This window comes from Mobula birostris, chromosome 15 (genome assembly GCF_030028105.1).
Source record: "Mobula birostris isolate sMobBir1 chromosome 15, sMobBir1.hap1, whole genome shotgun sequence".
NCBI classification, from domain to species: Eukaryota; Metazoa; Chordata; class Chondrichthyes; order Myliobatiformes; family Myliobatidae; genus Mobula; species Mobula birostris.
In genome coordinates, this window is record NC_092384.1 from 1,784,982 (window position 1) to 1,802,740 (window position 17,759).

The 17,759-nt window shown below is 43.2% G+C and overlaps 1 protein-coding gene across 2 annotated transcripts in view; it reads right to left on the reverse strand.

Moving 5' to 3' along the window:
- The window catches only part of coq9 (coenzyme Q9 homolog (S. cerevisiae)), a 33,605-nt gene that overhangs the window by 9,240 nt on the left and 6,606 nt on the right, over positions 1–17,759 (reverse strand). For both annotated transcript variants that reach the window (XM_072279234.1, XM_072279233.1), the window contains exon 4: positions 4,010–4,152. In XM_072279234.1, coding sequence (XP_072135335.1) covers positions 4,010–4,152 — 143 coding nt within the window. The remainder of the gene's footprint in view (positions 1–4,009; positions 4,153–17,759) is intronic.

The window sequence follows — 17,759 nt, forward strand, 5'->3', positions numbered from 1 at the left end:
GAACACCCTAAAAGTTAACTTACAGATTGCGATGGTGGTGAGAAAGGCAAATGCAATATTTGCATTCATTTCAAGAGATCTAGAATATAAGAGCAGGGATATGATGCTAAGGCTTTATACGGCACTGCTGAGGTCTCACTTTGAGTATTGTGAACCGTTTTGGGCTCCTTATCTAAGAAAAGATGTGCTGGGATTGGATAGGGTCCAGAGGAAGTTCCCAAGAATGACTCTGGGAATGAATGAGTTATCATATGAAAGGCCTAGACAGAGTAGATGTAGAAAGGATGTTTCCCATATCGTGGGAGTCTAGGACAAGACAGCACAGCCTCAGGATAACAGGCGTCCGTTTAAAACAGATGTGGAGAAGTTTCTTCAGAAACATAGAAAAACTACAGCACAATACAGGCCCTTTGGCCCACAATGCCTTAAAATGCCACCTTAAAACTGTGCCCTCTTGTGATAGCCACTGACTATCCACACGATCAATGCCTCTCATCATCTTATACACCTCTATCAGGTCACCTCTCACCCTCCGTCGCTCCAAGAAGAAAAGGCCAAGCTCACTCACCTACTCTCATAAGGCAGCTCCCCAATTCAGGCAACACCCTTGTAAATCTCCTCTGGACCCGTTTTATAGTTTCCACATCCTTGCTGCAGTGAGGTGACCAGAACTGAGCACAGTAATCCAAGTGGGGTCTGACCACACCTGGAGTATTGTGTGCAGTTTTAGTCCCCTAATCTGAGGAAAGACATCCTTGCCATAGAGGGAGTACAAAGAAGGTTCACCAGATTGATTCCTGGGATGGCAGGACTTTCATATGAAGAAAGGCTGGATGAACTGGGCTTGTACTCGTTGGAATTTAGAAGATTGAGGGGGGATCTGATTGAAACATATAAGATCCTAAAGGGATTGGACAGGCTAGATGCAGGAAGATTGTTCCCGATGTTGGGGAAGTCCAGAACGAGGGGCCACAGTTTGAGGATAGAGGGGAAGCCTTTTAGGCCGAGATTAGGAAAAACTTCTTCACACAGAGAGTGGTGAATCTATGGAATTCTCTGCCACAGGAAACAGTTGAGGCCAGTTCATTGGCTATATTTAAGAGGGAGTTAGATATGGCCCTTGTGGCTATGGGGGTCAGGGGGTATGGAGGGAAGGCTGGGGCGGGGTTCTGAGTTGGATGATCAGCCATGATCATAATAAATGGCGGTGCAGGCTCGAAGGGCCGAATGGCCTACTCCTGCACCTATTTTCTATGTTTCTATATAGCTGTAACATTACCTCTCAGCTCTTCAACTCAACCCCACGGTGATGAAGGCCAATGCACCGTATGCCTTCTTAACCACAGTCAACCTGCGCAGCAGCTTTGAGTATCCTAAGGACTCGGACCACAAAATCCCTCTGATCCTCCACACTACCAAGTGTCTCAGCATTATTATATTCTGCCATCATATTTGACCACCAAAATTAACCACTTCACACTTATCTGGGTTGAACTCCATCTGCCACTTCACAGCCCAGTTTTGCATCCTATCGATGTCCCACTGTAACCTCTGACAGCCCTTCACACTATCCACAACACCCCCAACTTTTGTGTCATCAGCCAATTTACTAACTCATCCCTCCACTTCCTCATCCAAGTCATTTATAAAAATCACAAAGGGAAGGGGTCCCAGAGCAGATCCCTGAGGCACACCACAGGTCACCAACCTCAATGCAGAATCTGACCCGTCTGCAACCACTCTTTACCTTCTGTGGGCAAGCCAGTTCTGGATCCACAAAGCAATGTCCCCTTGGATCCCACGCCTCCTTACTTTCTCAATAAGCCTTGCATGGGGTACCTTATCAAATGCCTTGCTGAAATCCATATACACTACATTTACTGCTGTACCTTCACCAATTTGTTTAGTCACATCCTCAAAAAATTCATTCAGGCTCGTAAGGCATGACCTGCCTTTGACAAAGCCATGCTGACTATTCCTAATCATATTATGACCTTTCATAAGCTTTTCTACTCTTCCTTACTAGATTTTCAACAGCCTTTTTACACCACAGTTCCTGTACCCCACCATCCTTTCCTGTCTCATCGGAACGTACCTATGCAGAACGTCACACAAATATCCCCTGAATATTTGCCACATTTCTACCGTACATTTCCCTGAGAACATCTGTTCCTAAGTCACCCACAGAGACTCCGTAGACAATCCCTCCATAACATCCTCCTTTTCTGCAGCCATGACATTATCTCTGATCCATAGTGCCACACCCCCACCTCTTTTGCCTTTCTCCCTGTCCTTTCTGAAACTTCGAAAGCCTGGCACTCTCGGTAACCATTCCTGCCCCTGAGCCATCCAAGTCTCTGTAATGGCCACAACATCATAGCTCTAAGTACTGATCCACGCTCTAAGCTCATCTGCTTTGTTCATGATGCTTCTTGCATTAAAATAGACACATGTCAAACCATTGGTCTGAGCTATCCCTTCTCTATCACCTGCCTATTCTCCCTCTCACACTGTCTCCAACGTTTCTCTATTTGTGAGCCGACTGCCTCTTCAGTTCAGTTCCAACCCCCCAGTAATTCTAGTTTAAACTCTCCCCAATAGCCTTAACAAACCTCCCCGCCGGGATATTGGTCCCCCTGAGATTCAAGTGCAACCCGTCCTTTTTGTACAGGTCACTCCTGCCCCAGAAGAGGTCCCAATGATACAGAAATCTGAAACCCTGCCCCCTGCTCCAGTCCCTCAGCCACAAATTTATCCTCCACCTCATTCTATTTCTATACTCACTGTCACGTGGCACAGACAGGAATCCTGAGATTACTACCTTTGTGGTCCTACTTCTCAGCTTCCTTCCTAAATCCCTGTAGTCTGTTTTCAGGACCTCCTCCCTTTTCCTACCTACGTTGTTGGTACCAATATGTCCCACGACCTCTGGCTGTTCACCTTCCCACTTCAAGATATTGTGGACGCGATCAGAAACATCCCGGATCCTGGCACCTGGGAGGCAACTACCATCCATGTTTCTTTCCTGCGTCCACAGAATCGCCTGTCTGACCCCCTAACTGTAGAGTCCCCTATCACTGCTGTCATCCTCTTCCTTTCCCTACCCTTCTGAGCCACAGGGCCAGACTCTGTGCCAGAGGCACGACCACTGTTGCTTCCCACAGGTAGGGGCCCCCCCCCCCCAACAATACCCAAACAGGAGTACTTATTGTTAAGGGAGACAGCCACTGGGTTACCCTCTAGTATCTGACTCCTGCCCTTCCCTCTCCTGACTGTTACCCAGTTGTCTGTCTCCAGAGTGTGGTCAATTTGTGGACCTTGTTACCCCAGGCAGCTGTTGAGGCCAAGTCGTTGGGTGTATTTAAGGTGAAGATTGATAGGTTCTAATTGGCCACATTATCAAAGGTTATAGGGAGAAGGCCAGGGAATGGGGAAGAAACAGATCAGTCATGATTGAATGATAGAGCAGACTCGATAGGTCAAATGGCCTAATTCTGCTCCTATGTCTCATGGATTTATGGGCAGGGGGACAGTGCACAAAAATGTCAAATTCAGCCATGATTTTGGTGAACAGCAGGCCAGGTTCGTGGGATTGAACAACAGCACCCTCTACCTCCTTCTCAGCGGTCTCCCTGCTGCTGTTGGCTGACTGGCCTTCCCCTCCCAAAAGTCAGCAAGATGTAATCAACACACCCCCCAAAGTCAGTTGGCCATGACTCTCATTGTCATTAGCATTTGGAGCTAGAGACAGCATAAGCCAGACTGTCAAAGCAGTGTGAATAGTGGGAACAGGTAGCAAATCATTCCTGTGAAAGGGAAGATCCCTTCCCAAAGATATCAGTGAAACCACCAGAGGTTTTATGACAATCCATTAGTTTCACTGCCTCATGCTGTCATCAGCAGCTTATTACCAGAAGCTGGCCTCTCATAGTCAGGGTTGGATTTCCCGAATCAGGGGCTGGACACTGCCACTACAGTAAGAGACAACGTTCCACTCAATGGTACTTACTCCTCCTGCCCCAGCTCAACCAGCTCGTGCTGCTTGGCAAGTACTTGTGAGAGCTGCTTGTTGCACTGGGTGATGAAGTGCAGCACTAACTCGCCTGGACCATGTCTAAACATCCCAATCACTGCTGGCGACAGCTCCAACACCTCAAACAAGAACACAGAAAGAGGCCACATTAGTCCATGTGTTGCAGTCCCACCCACTGACTGGGGCAGGGATGGGTTGGTAGGAGAATAACTCTGCTACGTAATGGGTTACATTTTACTTCAATGTCATTTTCCTGCACCACCCTTGTGATAATTACTGAGAATCCAACAATCTCTGTTCAGCATTAAGGTAGTTACCAAGTGTCCACAGCTTTTAGGGTAGAAAACTCCAAATATTCACCTTAACTCAATCCTAAACGACCTACCTGTCGTACCGATTCTGTGACCCTAGGGAAACACCCCCACCGCTATCCTGGAAATCCCTTTGAACTCGATACATTTCTCTCCCTCTACTAGAGACTGGAGATGTAACAGGCTCCATCATCTTTCAGCACTCCTCATGTTAGTTTGTTGCTGTCACCACACTGGGAACCATTGCATTTGATCTTCTCAGCCAAGTCAGATACAGACACTATGAATGGTTGGGGTCCAAGTTCTACCATGTCACTGGCCCTACACTCATTTCTCAAGAATCTGGATAGCAAAGACACCCATGTTAGCCTAGTGTTTATTGACTGCAGCTCTAGCCTAAATAGTATAATATCTAAATTCCTAGTCCTGGAACTCAAAACCTTCCTTTGCAACTGGATCCTTAACTTCCTGACCTACAGACAGCAACACCACTGCCATGATTATCCTCAACACTCGTACCCCACAAGGCTGCTTCCTCAGCACCCTGTTCACTCACAACTGTGCAGCCAGGTTCTGCTCTAGGTCGATGTAAAAGTTTGCAGATGACACCCACCACAGTAGGCCAATCTCAAACAACAATGACTTGGAATAAAGGAAGGAGGCAGAGATTTTATAACATGGTGTCATGACAACAACCCTTCTCTCAATGACAGCAAATCAAAAGAGCTGAGCATTGGCTTCAGGAAGGGAGAAGTACACATACTCCTCTTTATCTTAATAGTGCTGAAGTCAAGAGGATAGAGGGATTTGAGTTCTCGGGAGTGAACGATAGCCTGCCCTGGTACAATCACGTAGATCCAACGGTCAAGAAAGCTCACCAATGTCTCTACTTCCTCAGGATGCGAAAGGAATTCAGCACATTTCAACACCACAGTTAACTATACAGCCTGTATCATAGTGAATGCAATACCTCTTCTCGTCACAGGATGGAGAGAAAAAATGGGAACTTAGATCAGTTGATGTGTTAAGAGTGCCACAGTAGCATAGCGGTTAGTGTTAATGCTCTATGGTGTCAGTGATCCAGGTTAAATTCCTACACCGTCTGTAAGGAGTTTGTACATTCACCCCATGACTGTGTGGTTTTCTTCTGTATGCTCCAGTATTCTCCTTAGGCTGTGCTGGTCATTAAGCAAACAATGCGTTTCACTGTATGTTTTAATATACACGTGACAGATAAAGCTACTCTAATCTGTTCTCAACAAATCTCTGGAATCCCTCTAGCACTTCTGGAGCATAGTATCATTAGGTTGAATCAAGAAGGGAAAATCATACTTGACAAACCTGAGTTTTTTGAGGATGTAACTGATTGGGTGGATATGAGGGGACTTGTGGACTGTAATTACATATTTCAAAGGATTAGTCATGAAGAGATATAGCATCAAAAAGACCCTTCAGCCCTGAAAACGATAGAAGTTGGGAGGTTATGATGTAGCTGTGCAAGATGTTGATGAGGCAGCATTTTGAATATTGTGTTCAGTTTTGTTTTGGAAATATGCTAGTATGCTCGAAAAAGTGCAGAGGAAATTTAGAGAATGCTGCTAGGATTCTGGAGACTGATTGATGCAGGGATGTTGGGAAGATTGACTTTTCTTTTCACACTGGTTGATCTTGATAGAGGTGCATATAATTATGAATGACAAATATGGGGTGAATATATACAGTCTTTTTCCCCAGGGTAGTGGAATCAAGGACTAGAAAACATACGTTTAAGGTAATAGAGGAGTGATTTAATAAGCATCTTAGGGGCAACTTATTAACCCAAAGGGTGATCAGTATATGGATTGAATTGCCTGAGGAAGTACATACAGTGTCTATAAAAAGTATTCACCCCCCTTGGAAGTTTTCATGTTTTATTGTTTTACAACATCGAATCACGGTGGAATTAATTTGGCGCTTTTTTTTTACATTGATTAACAGAAAAAGACTCTTTTGTGTCAAAGTGAAAACAGATCCCTACAAAGTGATCTAAATTAATTACAAATGTAAAACACAGAATAATTGATTGCATAAGTATTCAACCCCTTCAAGTCAGAATTTAATAGATGCACCATCGGCAGCAATTACAGCCTTGAATCTGTGTAGACAGGTCTCTACTAGCTTTGCACATCTGGACACTGTAATTTTTCCCTATTCTTCTTTACAAAATTGTTCAAGCTCTGTAAGACTGTATGGAGATTGTGAATGAACAGCCTTTTTAAGTCCACCCACAAATTCTCAATTGGATTTAGGCTGGGACTGTTACTTGGCCACTCCAAGACATTAACTTTGTTGTTTTTAACCCATTTTTGTGTAGCTTTGGCTTTATGTTTGGGGTCATTGTCTTGCTGGAAAAGAAATCTTCTCCCAGGTCACAATGTTCTTGCAGACTGCATCAGGTTTTCCTCCAGGACTTCCCTGTATTTTGCTGTATTCATTTTACCCTCTACCTTCACAAGTCTTCCAGGGCCTGCTGCAGTGAAGTATCGCCACAGCATGATGCAGCCACCACCAGGCTTCACAGTAGGGATGATATATTTTTGATCATGTGCGGTGTTTGACTTATGCTAGTGCTTAGTCCGATGGCCAAAAAGCTTAATTATGGTTTCATCAGACCACAGAACCTTCTTCCAGCTGACTTCAGTGTCTCCCACATGCCTTCTGTTAAACTCTAGCTGAGATTTCCTGTGGGTTTTTCCCCCCCAATAGTGGCTTTCTCTTTGTCACTCTCCCATAAAGCTGCAACTGGCGAAGTACCTGGGCAACAGTTGTTGTCCCCATCTTCGACACTGAAGTTCGTAACTCCTCCAGAGTTGTCACAGGTCTCTTGGTGGCCTCCCTCACTAGTCCCCTTCTTACAAGGTCACTCAGTTTCTGAGGAAGGCCTGCTCTAGGCAGATTTACAGCTGTGCCGTATGCTTTCCATTTCTTGAGGATTGATTTAACCGTACCCCAAGTCCATTCAGTGACTTGGAAAATTTCTTGCATCCATCTTCTGAATTGAGCTTTCAATAACCTTTTCAAGCAGTTGCTTGGATTGTACTTATGTCTTCATAGTGTAGTTTTTGCCAGGATATTACCTCACCAGCAGTTGGATCTTCAATATACAGGTGTACTTTCACTACAGCAATTGAAACACCTTGACTGCACACAGGTCTTCAAAAACAGATCTCTATTTGACTAAATATGTGATTTCTAAAACCATTTAGCTGCACTAGTGATGATTTGGTGCGTCATATTAAAGGGGGTTTAAAACTCATCCAATATTGTGTTTTATATTTGTAATTAATTTAGATCACTTTGTAGAGATCTGTTTTCACTTTCAAACGAGTCTTTTTCTGTTGATCAGTGTAAAAAAAAAGCCAAATAAAATCTACTGTGATTCAGTGTTGTAAAACAATGAAGTATGAAAACTTCCAAGGAGGGTGAATCCTTTTAAATGAACCGTAGTTGAGGCAGGGATATGATAAACATTTAAAAGGTTCTTGGATGGTACAGAGATAGAAAAGGTTTAGAAGGATATGGGTCAACTGTGAGAAAACTGGATTTACTTAGGTGGGAATCTTGATTGGCATGGACGAGTTGGACTGAAGGATCTGTTTTCATGCAGTACGACTATAACATATATACACTAATCCTACATCATCCCATCCATTACATCGTGACACTATTAGCACAATGCTACCACACAAAAAGTACATAAATTAAAGGGTACTAAATGGTTAAATAATTAAACATAAAATAAATGTATTATTCAGTCTGGCAGGCTGTCACGATAGTAGGAAGCCACAGAACCTGACCTTAATATTTATTTATTTACATCATTCAGATAAACACACATAACAACATCTCCATGTTTAATGCTGAATCAAAGCTCGTGTGCTAGTGAGGAATAGAATCTTGGAGGAGTTGTAAGGAAAATGGAATTAACACAGGATGAATGTAAATGGAAGGAAAATGGAATTAACACAAGATGAATGTAAAAGGGTGGTCAATATGGACTCATAGCGCTGAAGGGCCAGTTTCCATGCTTATGATTTGAGAGACATGGAACACAGTGCACTGTGCAATTGAAGAAGTGTGTTTGCCTCAGAGAACTAATGAAGTAAAACATTGCTGAACTTGTTCAGAACTTAAAAATTCCAAATCCGGAGAATTGTGTGCATACTGTATCTTCGACACTCTTCAATCAAGAACCTATCAATCTCCACTTTAAATATACCCAATAACTTCACCTCTATAGCCATATGTGGCAATGAATTCCACGGATTCACCACACCCTGGCGAAAGAAATTCCTCTTCAACCCTGTTCTAAAGGAACATCCTTCTATGCTGAGGCTGTGTCCTCTTGTCCTGCATTCTCCCACAATTGGAAACATCCTCTCCACGTCCACACTATCCAGGCAATTCAATATTTGATAGACCTCAATGAAATTCTCGCCCTTCCCCCACATTCTTCTAACTCCGAGTACAAACCCAGAGCAATCAAACATGGCTCACACATTAACCCTTTCATTCCTGGATTATTCTCATAAACCTTCTCAGGACCCTCTCCAATGTTAGCACATACTATAAAGAGTAAAAGAGAGGTGAGAGTTGATATTGGACCACTGGAAAATGATGCTGGTGAAGTAGTAGTGAGGGATAAAGAAATGGCAGGTGAGCTAATGAGTACTTTGCATCAGTATTCATTGTCAAAGACACTAGCAGTATGCCAGAGGTCTGTGAGTGTCAGGGAGCAGGAGAGAGTGCCATTGCTATTAAGAAGGAAAAAGTGCTAGGCAAACACAAAGGTCTTAAGGTGGAAAAGTCACCTGGGCCAGAGGGAATACATTCCAGAGTCCTGGACAATGTTCCCTCTAATTCTTAGTAGTCAGTGTGCGCAAAAATCTTTTGTTGTGCAGATTTTTTTCCTGTGACAAAAGTATGTGCGCACTGAATGCACACATGGCAGTTTATGTAGGTTTACAAAATATTTGACATAAAACTGCACAGAATAACAACAAAATAACATACATATTCAAGTCACTCAGTTATTTTCTCTCTCCTGTCTTTGGCATTTACTCATTCTTTGTGAACTCTATCTAGACTAATAGAACTTCCATCCAATTGATAGCTTTTAATTCTCATTAATATATCAAAATGACAATCACCTAAACGGTTTCTCAGCTTGTTTTTGAGTTGATTCATTAGGCTAAAACCTCGCTCACAGTCCACACCAGACACAAGAAAGGTTCCCCCAATGTCCATCAACTGTGCAAGGTCACAAAACTGTTCATTTTGAAGTACAAATGCCACCATATGAGCAAAGTTTGAAATCAATTTGGATTTAGTTTTTTCTTGCATGGAAAATTTGAAATCATTAAACCATCTAACTAATACAGTATTTTCAGACATAAGGCATTAACAACTTCATCGCCAAATGTGGAGTCACAATCTGCAATTGCGGAGAGCTTTTGATTTCTCCATTCTTGTACCTCATCTTCAGGAAACCTTTCTCCTAAGTGAACACAAAGACTATTTATAAAAGTCAGCAGTGAACTTGTATCTACTGTGACGTTTTCTTCACGTTGTTGGCTTAGCGAAACTTTAACTTTACGATATGAACACTGTCCGCCAAAGATGGCTGCCACTGTGATGCAGCTGTACAAACCGGAACAGGAAAGGAGGTGACGTAAATTAGTGACGTGCATTGTGGTATTTGAGAAACTGACTAACTAGTTAACAGAAACATTTAGCTAAAGGATTATTTTCAATAAGTATAATTATTAAAGGCCATATGAGTCTTCAAGCTCCTGAGCCTTCTCCCGGAGGGAAGAGGGACGAAAAGTGTGTTGGCTGGGTGGGTCGTGTCCTTGATTATCCTGGCAGCACTGCTCTGACAGCGTGCGTTGTAAAGTGAGTCCGAGGACGGAAGATTGGTTTGTGTGATGTGCTGCGCCGTGTTCACGATCTTCTGCAGCTCCTTTCGGTCTTGGACAGGACAACTTCCTGCCTTTAATACCATCATTCCAAATAAACTGATTCCTAAGCTCCGGAACCTGGGCCTTAGCACTCAGATCTGCAGCTGGATCTTCAAATTCCTCACAGACAGGACCCAGGCTGTAAAAATAGGGGACAAGCTCTCCTCTACAATCACTCTGAGCACCGGTGCCCCACAAGGCTGTGTACTCAGCCCCCTGCTGTACTCACTGTACACCCATGATTGTGTAGCCAAGTTTCCATCAAACTCAATATATAAGTTTGCTGATGACACAACAATTGTAGGCTGTATCTCAGGTAATGATGAGTTTGAGTACAGAGAGGAAATTAAGAACCTGGTGGCATGGTGTGAAGACAATAACCTATCCCTCAACATCAGCAAGATGACGGAATTGGTTGTTGACTTCAGAAGGAGTAGCGGACCGCACAACCCAATTTACATCAGTGGTGCGCAAGTGAAACAGGTCAAAAGCTTTAAGTTCCTCGGTGTCAATATCACAAATGACCTGACTTGGTCCAACCAAGCAGAGTTCACTGCCAAGAAGGCCCACCAGCTCCTTTACTTCCTGAGAAAACTAAAGAAATTTGGCCTGTCCCCTAAAACCCTCACTAATTTTTATAGGTGCACCGTAGAAAGCATTCTTCTAGGGTGCATCACAACCTGGTATGGAAGTTGTCCTGTCCAAGACCGAAAGAAGCTGCAGAAGATCGTGAACACAGCACAGCACATCACACAAACCAATCTTCCGTCCTTGGACTCACCGCACGCTGTCGGAGCAGTGCTGCCAGGATAATCAAGGACACGACCCACCCAGCCAACAGACTTTTCATCCCTCTTCCCTCCGGGAGAAGGCTCAGGAGCTTGAAGACTCATACGGCCAGATTTGGGAACAGCTTCTTTCCAACTGTGATAAGATTGCTGAACGGATCGTGACTCGGATCTGGGCCATACCCGCCAAATGTCCGGACCTGCCTCTCGGTTTTTTTTTCCACTACCTTACTTTCCATTTTCTATTTATGATTTATAATTTAAATTTTAATATTTACTAATTTTTACTATTTTTAATATTTAATATTTGTAATCCAGGGAGCAGGAAGCGCAGAATCAAATATCGCTGTGATGATTGTACGTTCAAGTATCAATTGTTTGGCGACAATAGAGTATAAAGTATTAATTACTACATTATTTTAGGTAACTAACCTTTCGTGCACACATTAATTTCCTTTCTGCGCTGGTTGAAAAACCTGTGCACGTGCACACAGCTTAGAGGGAACATAGGTCCTGGGAGAGGTTGCTGAAGAGATAAGGAATGCATTGGTCATGATCTTTCAAGAAACATTTGATTCCGACATGGTCTCAGAGGACTGAAAGATTGCAAATGTCACTCCACTCTTAACGAAGGGACGATGGCAAACAAAAGGAAATTATAGGCCAGTTAGCCAAACCTCATTGGTTGGTAAAGTGTTGGGAGTCTATTATTGAGGATGAGGTGTTGGAGAACTTGGAGTCTAATGATAAAATAAGTCAAAGTCAGCATGGATTCTGTTAAGGGAAATCTTGCTTGACAAATCTGTTGAGAGTTCTTCAGGAAAATAACAAGCCAGGTGGACAAAAGAGAGGCAGTGGATGTCATTTACTTGGATATTCAGAAGGGATCTGATCAGGTGTCACACACGAGGCTGATTAACAAGATAAACTCCTATGGCATTATAGGAAAGCTACTGCATGGATAGAGGAATGGCTGACAGGCAGGAGGCAGTGAATGGGAATAAAAGGGGCCTTTTCTGGTTGGCTGCCAGTGACTAGTGGTGTTCTTCAGGGATCAGTACTGTATTGGGACCACTACATTTCTCATTGTTAACGATTTAGATAATGGAATTGATGGCTTTGTGGCAAAGTTGTAGAGATACAAGGATAGGAGGAGAGTAGGTAGTGCTAAGGAAGCAATGCAATTGCAGCAGGACTTAGACAAATAGGAAGAATAGGCAAAAAAAGTGGCAGATGGAATACAATGTTGGGAAATGTATGATCATACATTTTGGTAAAAGGAACAGTAGTGCAAACTATTATCTAAATGGGCAGAAGGTTCAAACATCAGAGGTGCAGAGGGACTTAGGAGTCCTTGTGCAAGACTCCCAGAAGGTTAATTTACAGTTGAGTCTGGTAAAGAAGGTATGTGCAATGTTCACATTTATATCAAGGGGAATAGAATATAGAATTAAGGAGATAATGCTGAGTCTTTATGAGACACTAGTCAGGCCATACTTGGAGCATTGTCAACTGTTTTTGGGCCCCATATCTCAGAAAGGATGTGTTGTCATTGGAGAGGGTCCAGAGGAGGTTCACAAGGTTGATTCCAGAATGAAAGGGTTAACATATGAGGAGCGTTTGGTAGCTTTGAGCCTGAACTCACTGGAATTTAGAAGTATGCTTGGGGATCTCATTGAAACCTACCGAATGTTGAAAGGACTAGATAGAGTGGATGTAGAGAGGATGTTTCCTACGGTGGGGATATCCAGAACTAGAGGGCACAGCCTCAAACTTGAGGGGCAACCTTTTAGAACAGAGGTAAGGAGGATTTTTTTTAGCGAAAGAAACATAGAAACATAGAAAATAGGTACAGGAGTAGGCCATTCAGCCCTTCGAGCCTGCACCGCCATTTATTATGATCATGGCTGATCATCCAACTCAGAACCCTGCCCCAGCCTTCCCTCCATACCCCCGATCCCCATAGCCACTAGGGCCATATCTAACTCCCTCTTAAATATAGCCAATGAACTGGCCTCAACTGTTTCCTGTGGCTGAGAATTCCACAGATTCACCACTCTCTGTGTGAAGAAGTTTTTCCTAATCTCGGTCCTAAAAGGCTTCGCCTTTATCCTCAAACTGTGACCCCTCGTTCTGGACTTCCCCAACATCGGGAACAATCTTCCTGCATCTAGCCTGTCCAATCCCTTTAGGATTTTATACGTTTCAATCAGATCCCCCTTCAATCTTCTAAATTCCAACGAGTACAAGCCCAGTTCATCCAGTCTTTCTTCATATGAAAGTCCTGCCATCCCAGGAATTAATCTGGTAAACCTTCTTTGTACTCCCTCTATGGCAAGGATGTCTTTCCTCAGATTAGGGGACCAAAACTGCACACAATACTCCAGGTGTGGTCTCACCAAGGCCTTGTACAACTGCAGTAGTACCTCCCTGCTCCTGTACTCGAATCCTCTAGCTATAAATGCCAGCATACCATTCGCCTTTTTCACCGCCTGCTGTACCGACATGCCCACTTTCAATGACTGGGGTATAATGACACCCAGGTCCCGTTGCACCTCCCCTTTTCCTAATCGGCCACCATTCAGATAATAATCTGTTTTCCTATTTTTGCCACCAAAGTGGATAACTTCACATTTATCCACATTAAATTGCATCTGCCATGAATTTGCCCACTCACCCAACCTATCCAAGTCACTCTGCATCCTCTTAGCATCCTCCTCACAGCTAACACTGCCACCCAGCTTCATGTCATCTGCAAACTTGGAGCTGCTGCATTTAATTCCCTCATCCAAGTCATTAATATATATTGTAAACAACTGGGGTCCCAGCACTGAGCCTTGCGGTACCCCACTAGTCACTGCCTGCCATTCTGAAAAGGTCCAATTTATTCCCACTCTTTGCTTCCTGTCTGCTAACCAATTCTCTATCCACATCAATACCTTACCCCAAATACTGTGTGCTTTAAGTTTGCACGCTAATCTCCTGTGTGGGACCTTGTCAAAAGCCTTCTGAAAATCCAAATATACCACATCCACTGGTTCTCCCCTATCCACTCTACTAGTTACATCCTCAAAAAATTCTATGAGATTCGTCAGACATGATTTTCCTTTCACAAATCCATGCTGACTTTGTCCGATCATTTCACCGCTTTCCAAATGTGTTGTTATCACATCTTTGATAACTTACTCCAGCAGTTTCCCCACCACCTACGTTAGGCTAACCGGTCTATAATTCCGTGGTTTCTCTCTCCCTCCTTTTTTTAAAAAGTGGGGTTACATTAGCCACCCTCCAATCCTCAGGAACTAGTCCAGAATATAAAGAGTTTTGAAAAATTATCACTAATGCATCCACTATTTCTTGGGCTACTTCCTTAAGCACTCTAGGATGCAGACCATCTGGCCCTGGGGATTTATCTGCCTTTAATCCCTTCAATTTACCCAACACCACTTCCCTACTAACATGTATTTCGCTCAGTTCCTCCATCCCACTGGACCCTCTGTCCCCTACCATTTCTGGAAGATTATTTATGTCCTCCTTAGTGAAGACAGAACCAAAGTAATTATTCAATTGGTCTGCCATGTCCTTGCTCCCCATAATTAATTCACCTGTTTCTGTCTGTAGGGGACCTACATTTGTCTTTACCAGTCTTTTCCTTTTCACATATCTATAAAAGCTTTTACAGTCAGTTTTTATGTTCCCTGCCAGTTTTCTCTCATAATCTTTTTTCCCCTTCCTAATTAAGCCCTTTGTCCTCCTCTGCTGAACTCTGAATTTCTCCCAGTCCTCAGGTGAGCCACTTTTTCTGGCTAATTTGTATGCTTCTTCTTTGGAATTGATACTATCCCTAATTTCTCTTGTCAGCCACGGGTGCACTACCTTCCTTGATTTATTCTTTTGCCAAACTGGGATGAACAATTGTTGTAGTTCATCCATGCAACCTTTAAATGCTTGCCATTGCATATCCACCGTCAATCCTTTAATTGTCATTTGCCAGTCTATCTTAACTAATTCACGTCTCATACCTTCAAAGTTACCCCTCTTTAAGTTCAGAACCTTTGTTTCTGAATTAACTATGTCACTCTCCATCTTAATGAAGAATTCCACCATATTATGGTCACTCTTACCCAAGGGGCCTCTCACGACAAGATTGCTAATTAACCCTTCCTCATTGCTCAAAACCCAGTCCAGAATAGCCTGCTCTCTAGTTGGTTCCTCGACATGTTGGTTCAAAAAACCATCCCGCATTCATTCCAAGAAATCCTCTTCCTCAGCACCTTTACCAATTTGGTTCACCCAATCTACATGTAGATGGAAGTCACCCATTATAACTGCTGTTCCTTTATTGCACACATTTCTAATTTCCTGTTTAATACAATCTCCGACCTCACTACTACTGTTAGGTGGCCTGTACACAACTCCCACCAGCGTTTTCTGCCCCTTAGTGTTACGCAGCTCTACCCATATCGATTCCACATCTTCCCGGCTTATGTCCTTCCTTTCTATTGCGTTAATCTCCTCTTTAACCAGCAACGCCACCCCACCTCCTTTTCTTTCATGTCTATCCCTCCTGAATATTGAATATCCCTGAACGTTGAGCTCCCATCCTTGGTCACCCTGGAGCCATGTCCATAGAGTAGCGAATCTATGGATGCTTTGACACAGATTACGGTGGAGACCAAGTCTGTGCGTATATTTAAGGCGGAAGTTGATAGTTTCCTGATCAGTCAGGGCATCAAAAGCTATGGCGAAAAGGCAGGTGTTTGTAGGTGAGTGGTATCTGAGATCAGCCATGATGAAATGGCACAGCAGACTCGATGGGCTGAATGGCCTAATTCTGCTCCTAGGTCTTACGGTCTTACACTTTTTTTTAGATATTGCACCCAAAACTGCTCAGAATACTCCAAATGTGCTCTCAGCATTACATCCTTGCTTTTCTATTCTAATCCTTTTGAAATGATTGCTCACATTGTAGTAGTCTTCCTTAACACTGACCCAACCTGCAAGTTAACTTTGAGGGAATCCTGCATGAGGACTCTCAAATCCCTTTGCATATCTGACTTCTGAATTTCCTCCCCATTTAGAAAATAGTCTATGTCTTTATTCTTCTACCAAAGCGCACGAGCATACACTTTCCTGCACTGAATTCCATCTGACGCTTCATCGCCCGTTTTCGTAATCTGTCCTTCTGTAGATTTCCTGCTTCCTTCAACATTACCTGCCTCTTCACCTATCTTTGTATCATTCACAAACTTGGCCTCAAAGCCATTAACTCTGATTGATGAGGGATAACTTTGAAAAGAGACTCAGTAAGAATGGCTGAATTTGTACGTGATATCATTAATATGCAACATCCTTACAGCAGATGATAAGAGGCTATTTTCTCTCGCTGGGAGTCTGCACAATGAAGAGGTCAGTATGGTCTTTCTTTGGAATTTTCTACCTGAAAAGGCTCAACCATGAAGGTTATTTAATGAAATCCATTGAGTGGATCTCTAAACAAGTGTGTGGATTGGGAGGGAATCTGGCCTTTGGGGGACCATTCAGCCAGATTCTTATTCCAGCCTACTGCTTCGATATCTTATGTACTTAACCTGTATCAGGAAGAACACTTTCTCTACCTTTCCCCACTGGTCAAGGTCCATTCTAAATAGAAAGAGTGGGCGAATTTCCTGAAGATAGTGAGGATAAACTCGTGGAAAGCGATTCTGATCATAAACTCTACTTCTGCACAAAAGGAGCTGCACCTACACTTCCAACATTTTAACTGAAACAACAGAAGGAATAACAGTGACTCAGCATTGTGTCCTAACTCTCTGAAAGCAGTGCTAGGGCCAACACCTGAGGAAGAACACATCTTCCAAAGCAAGGGTACATTATATTCTCTAATCTGCAGCAGGTTCCCTTAGTGGAACCCTTAAAAGGCAATAAGCAGGGAAAAGAGGGCAAAAAATATCACTGGCAGATAAGAGTTAAATTAAAACAAAGCATTTTATAATTACGTTAAAGAGCAAAATGATAACCTTGGTAAGAAAAGGGCCAGTAAGAGACCAAAGGGGCAACATGTGCTTGCAGCCAGATGTTGATGAGGTCTTAAATGAGTACTTCTCATTTGTACACATAAAGGAAAAAGATATCGTTATTGCACATTTACATGAAGGGAATGAGGATATTCAGACTGTGTTAACATTGAAAAGCAACAAGTCTAAGGTGGATATCTTCCCTGGGCCTGATGAAATGTGTCCCAGGTTGTAAAAGGAGGCGAGGGAGGAGATTGCTGGGGCCCTGATGGAGATTTTTAAATTCTTACTGACCAAAGGTGAGGAGCCAGATGACTGGAGGACAGAAAATGTGGCTCCTTTATTCAAGAAGAGAAACAAGGATCAGACAAATGAGTCAAACATCTGTGGGAGGGAAGTTACTGGAAAAGCAGCTCTAAGGTACAGCATTAATCTTCAACTGGTAAAGTAGAGATGCCATGGACTCTGGTGGAGATGCTGTTGGGCTGATTTGGTTCAGTTTTGTTGTCGTAGTACGAAATTATACCGATAAGGTCACTGCAGTTGACGTCTACACGAGCTTCAGTAAAGCCTTTGACAAGGTCCCATGTAGAAGCTGGTCCGAAAGGTTG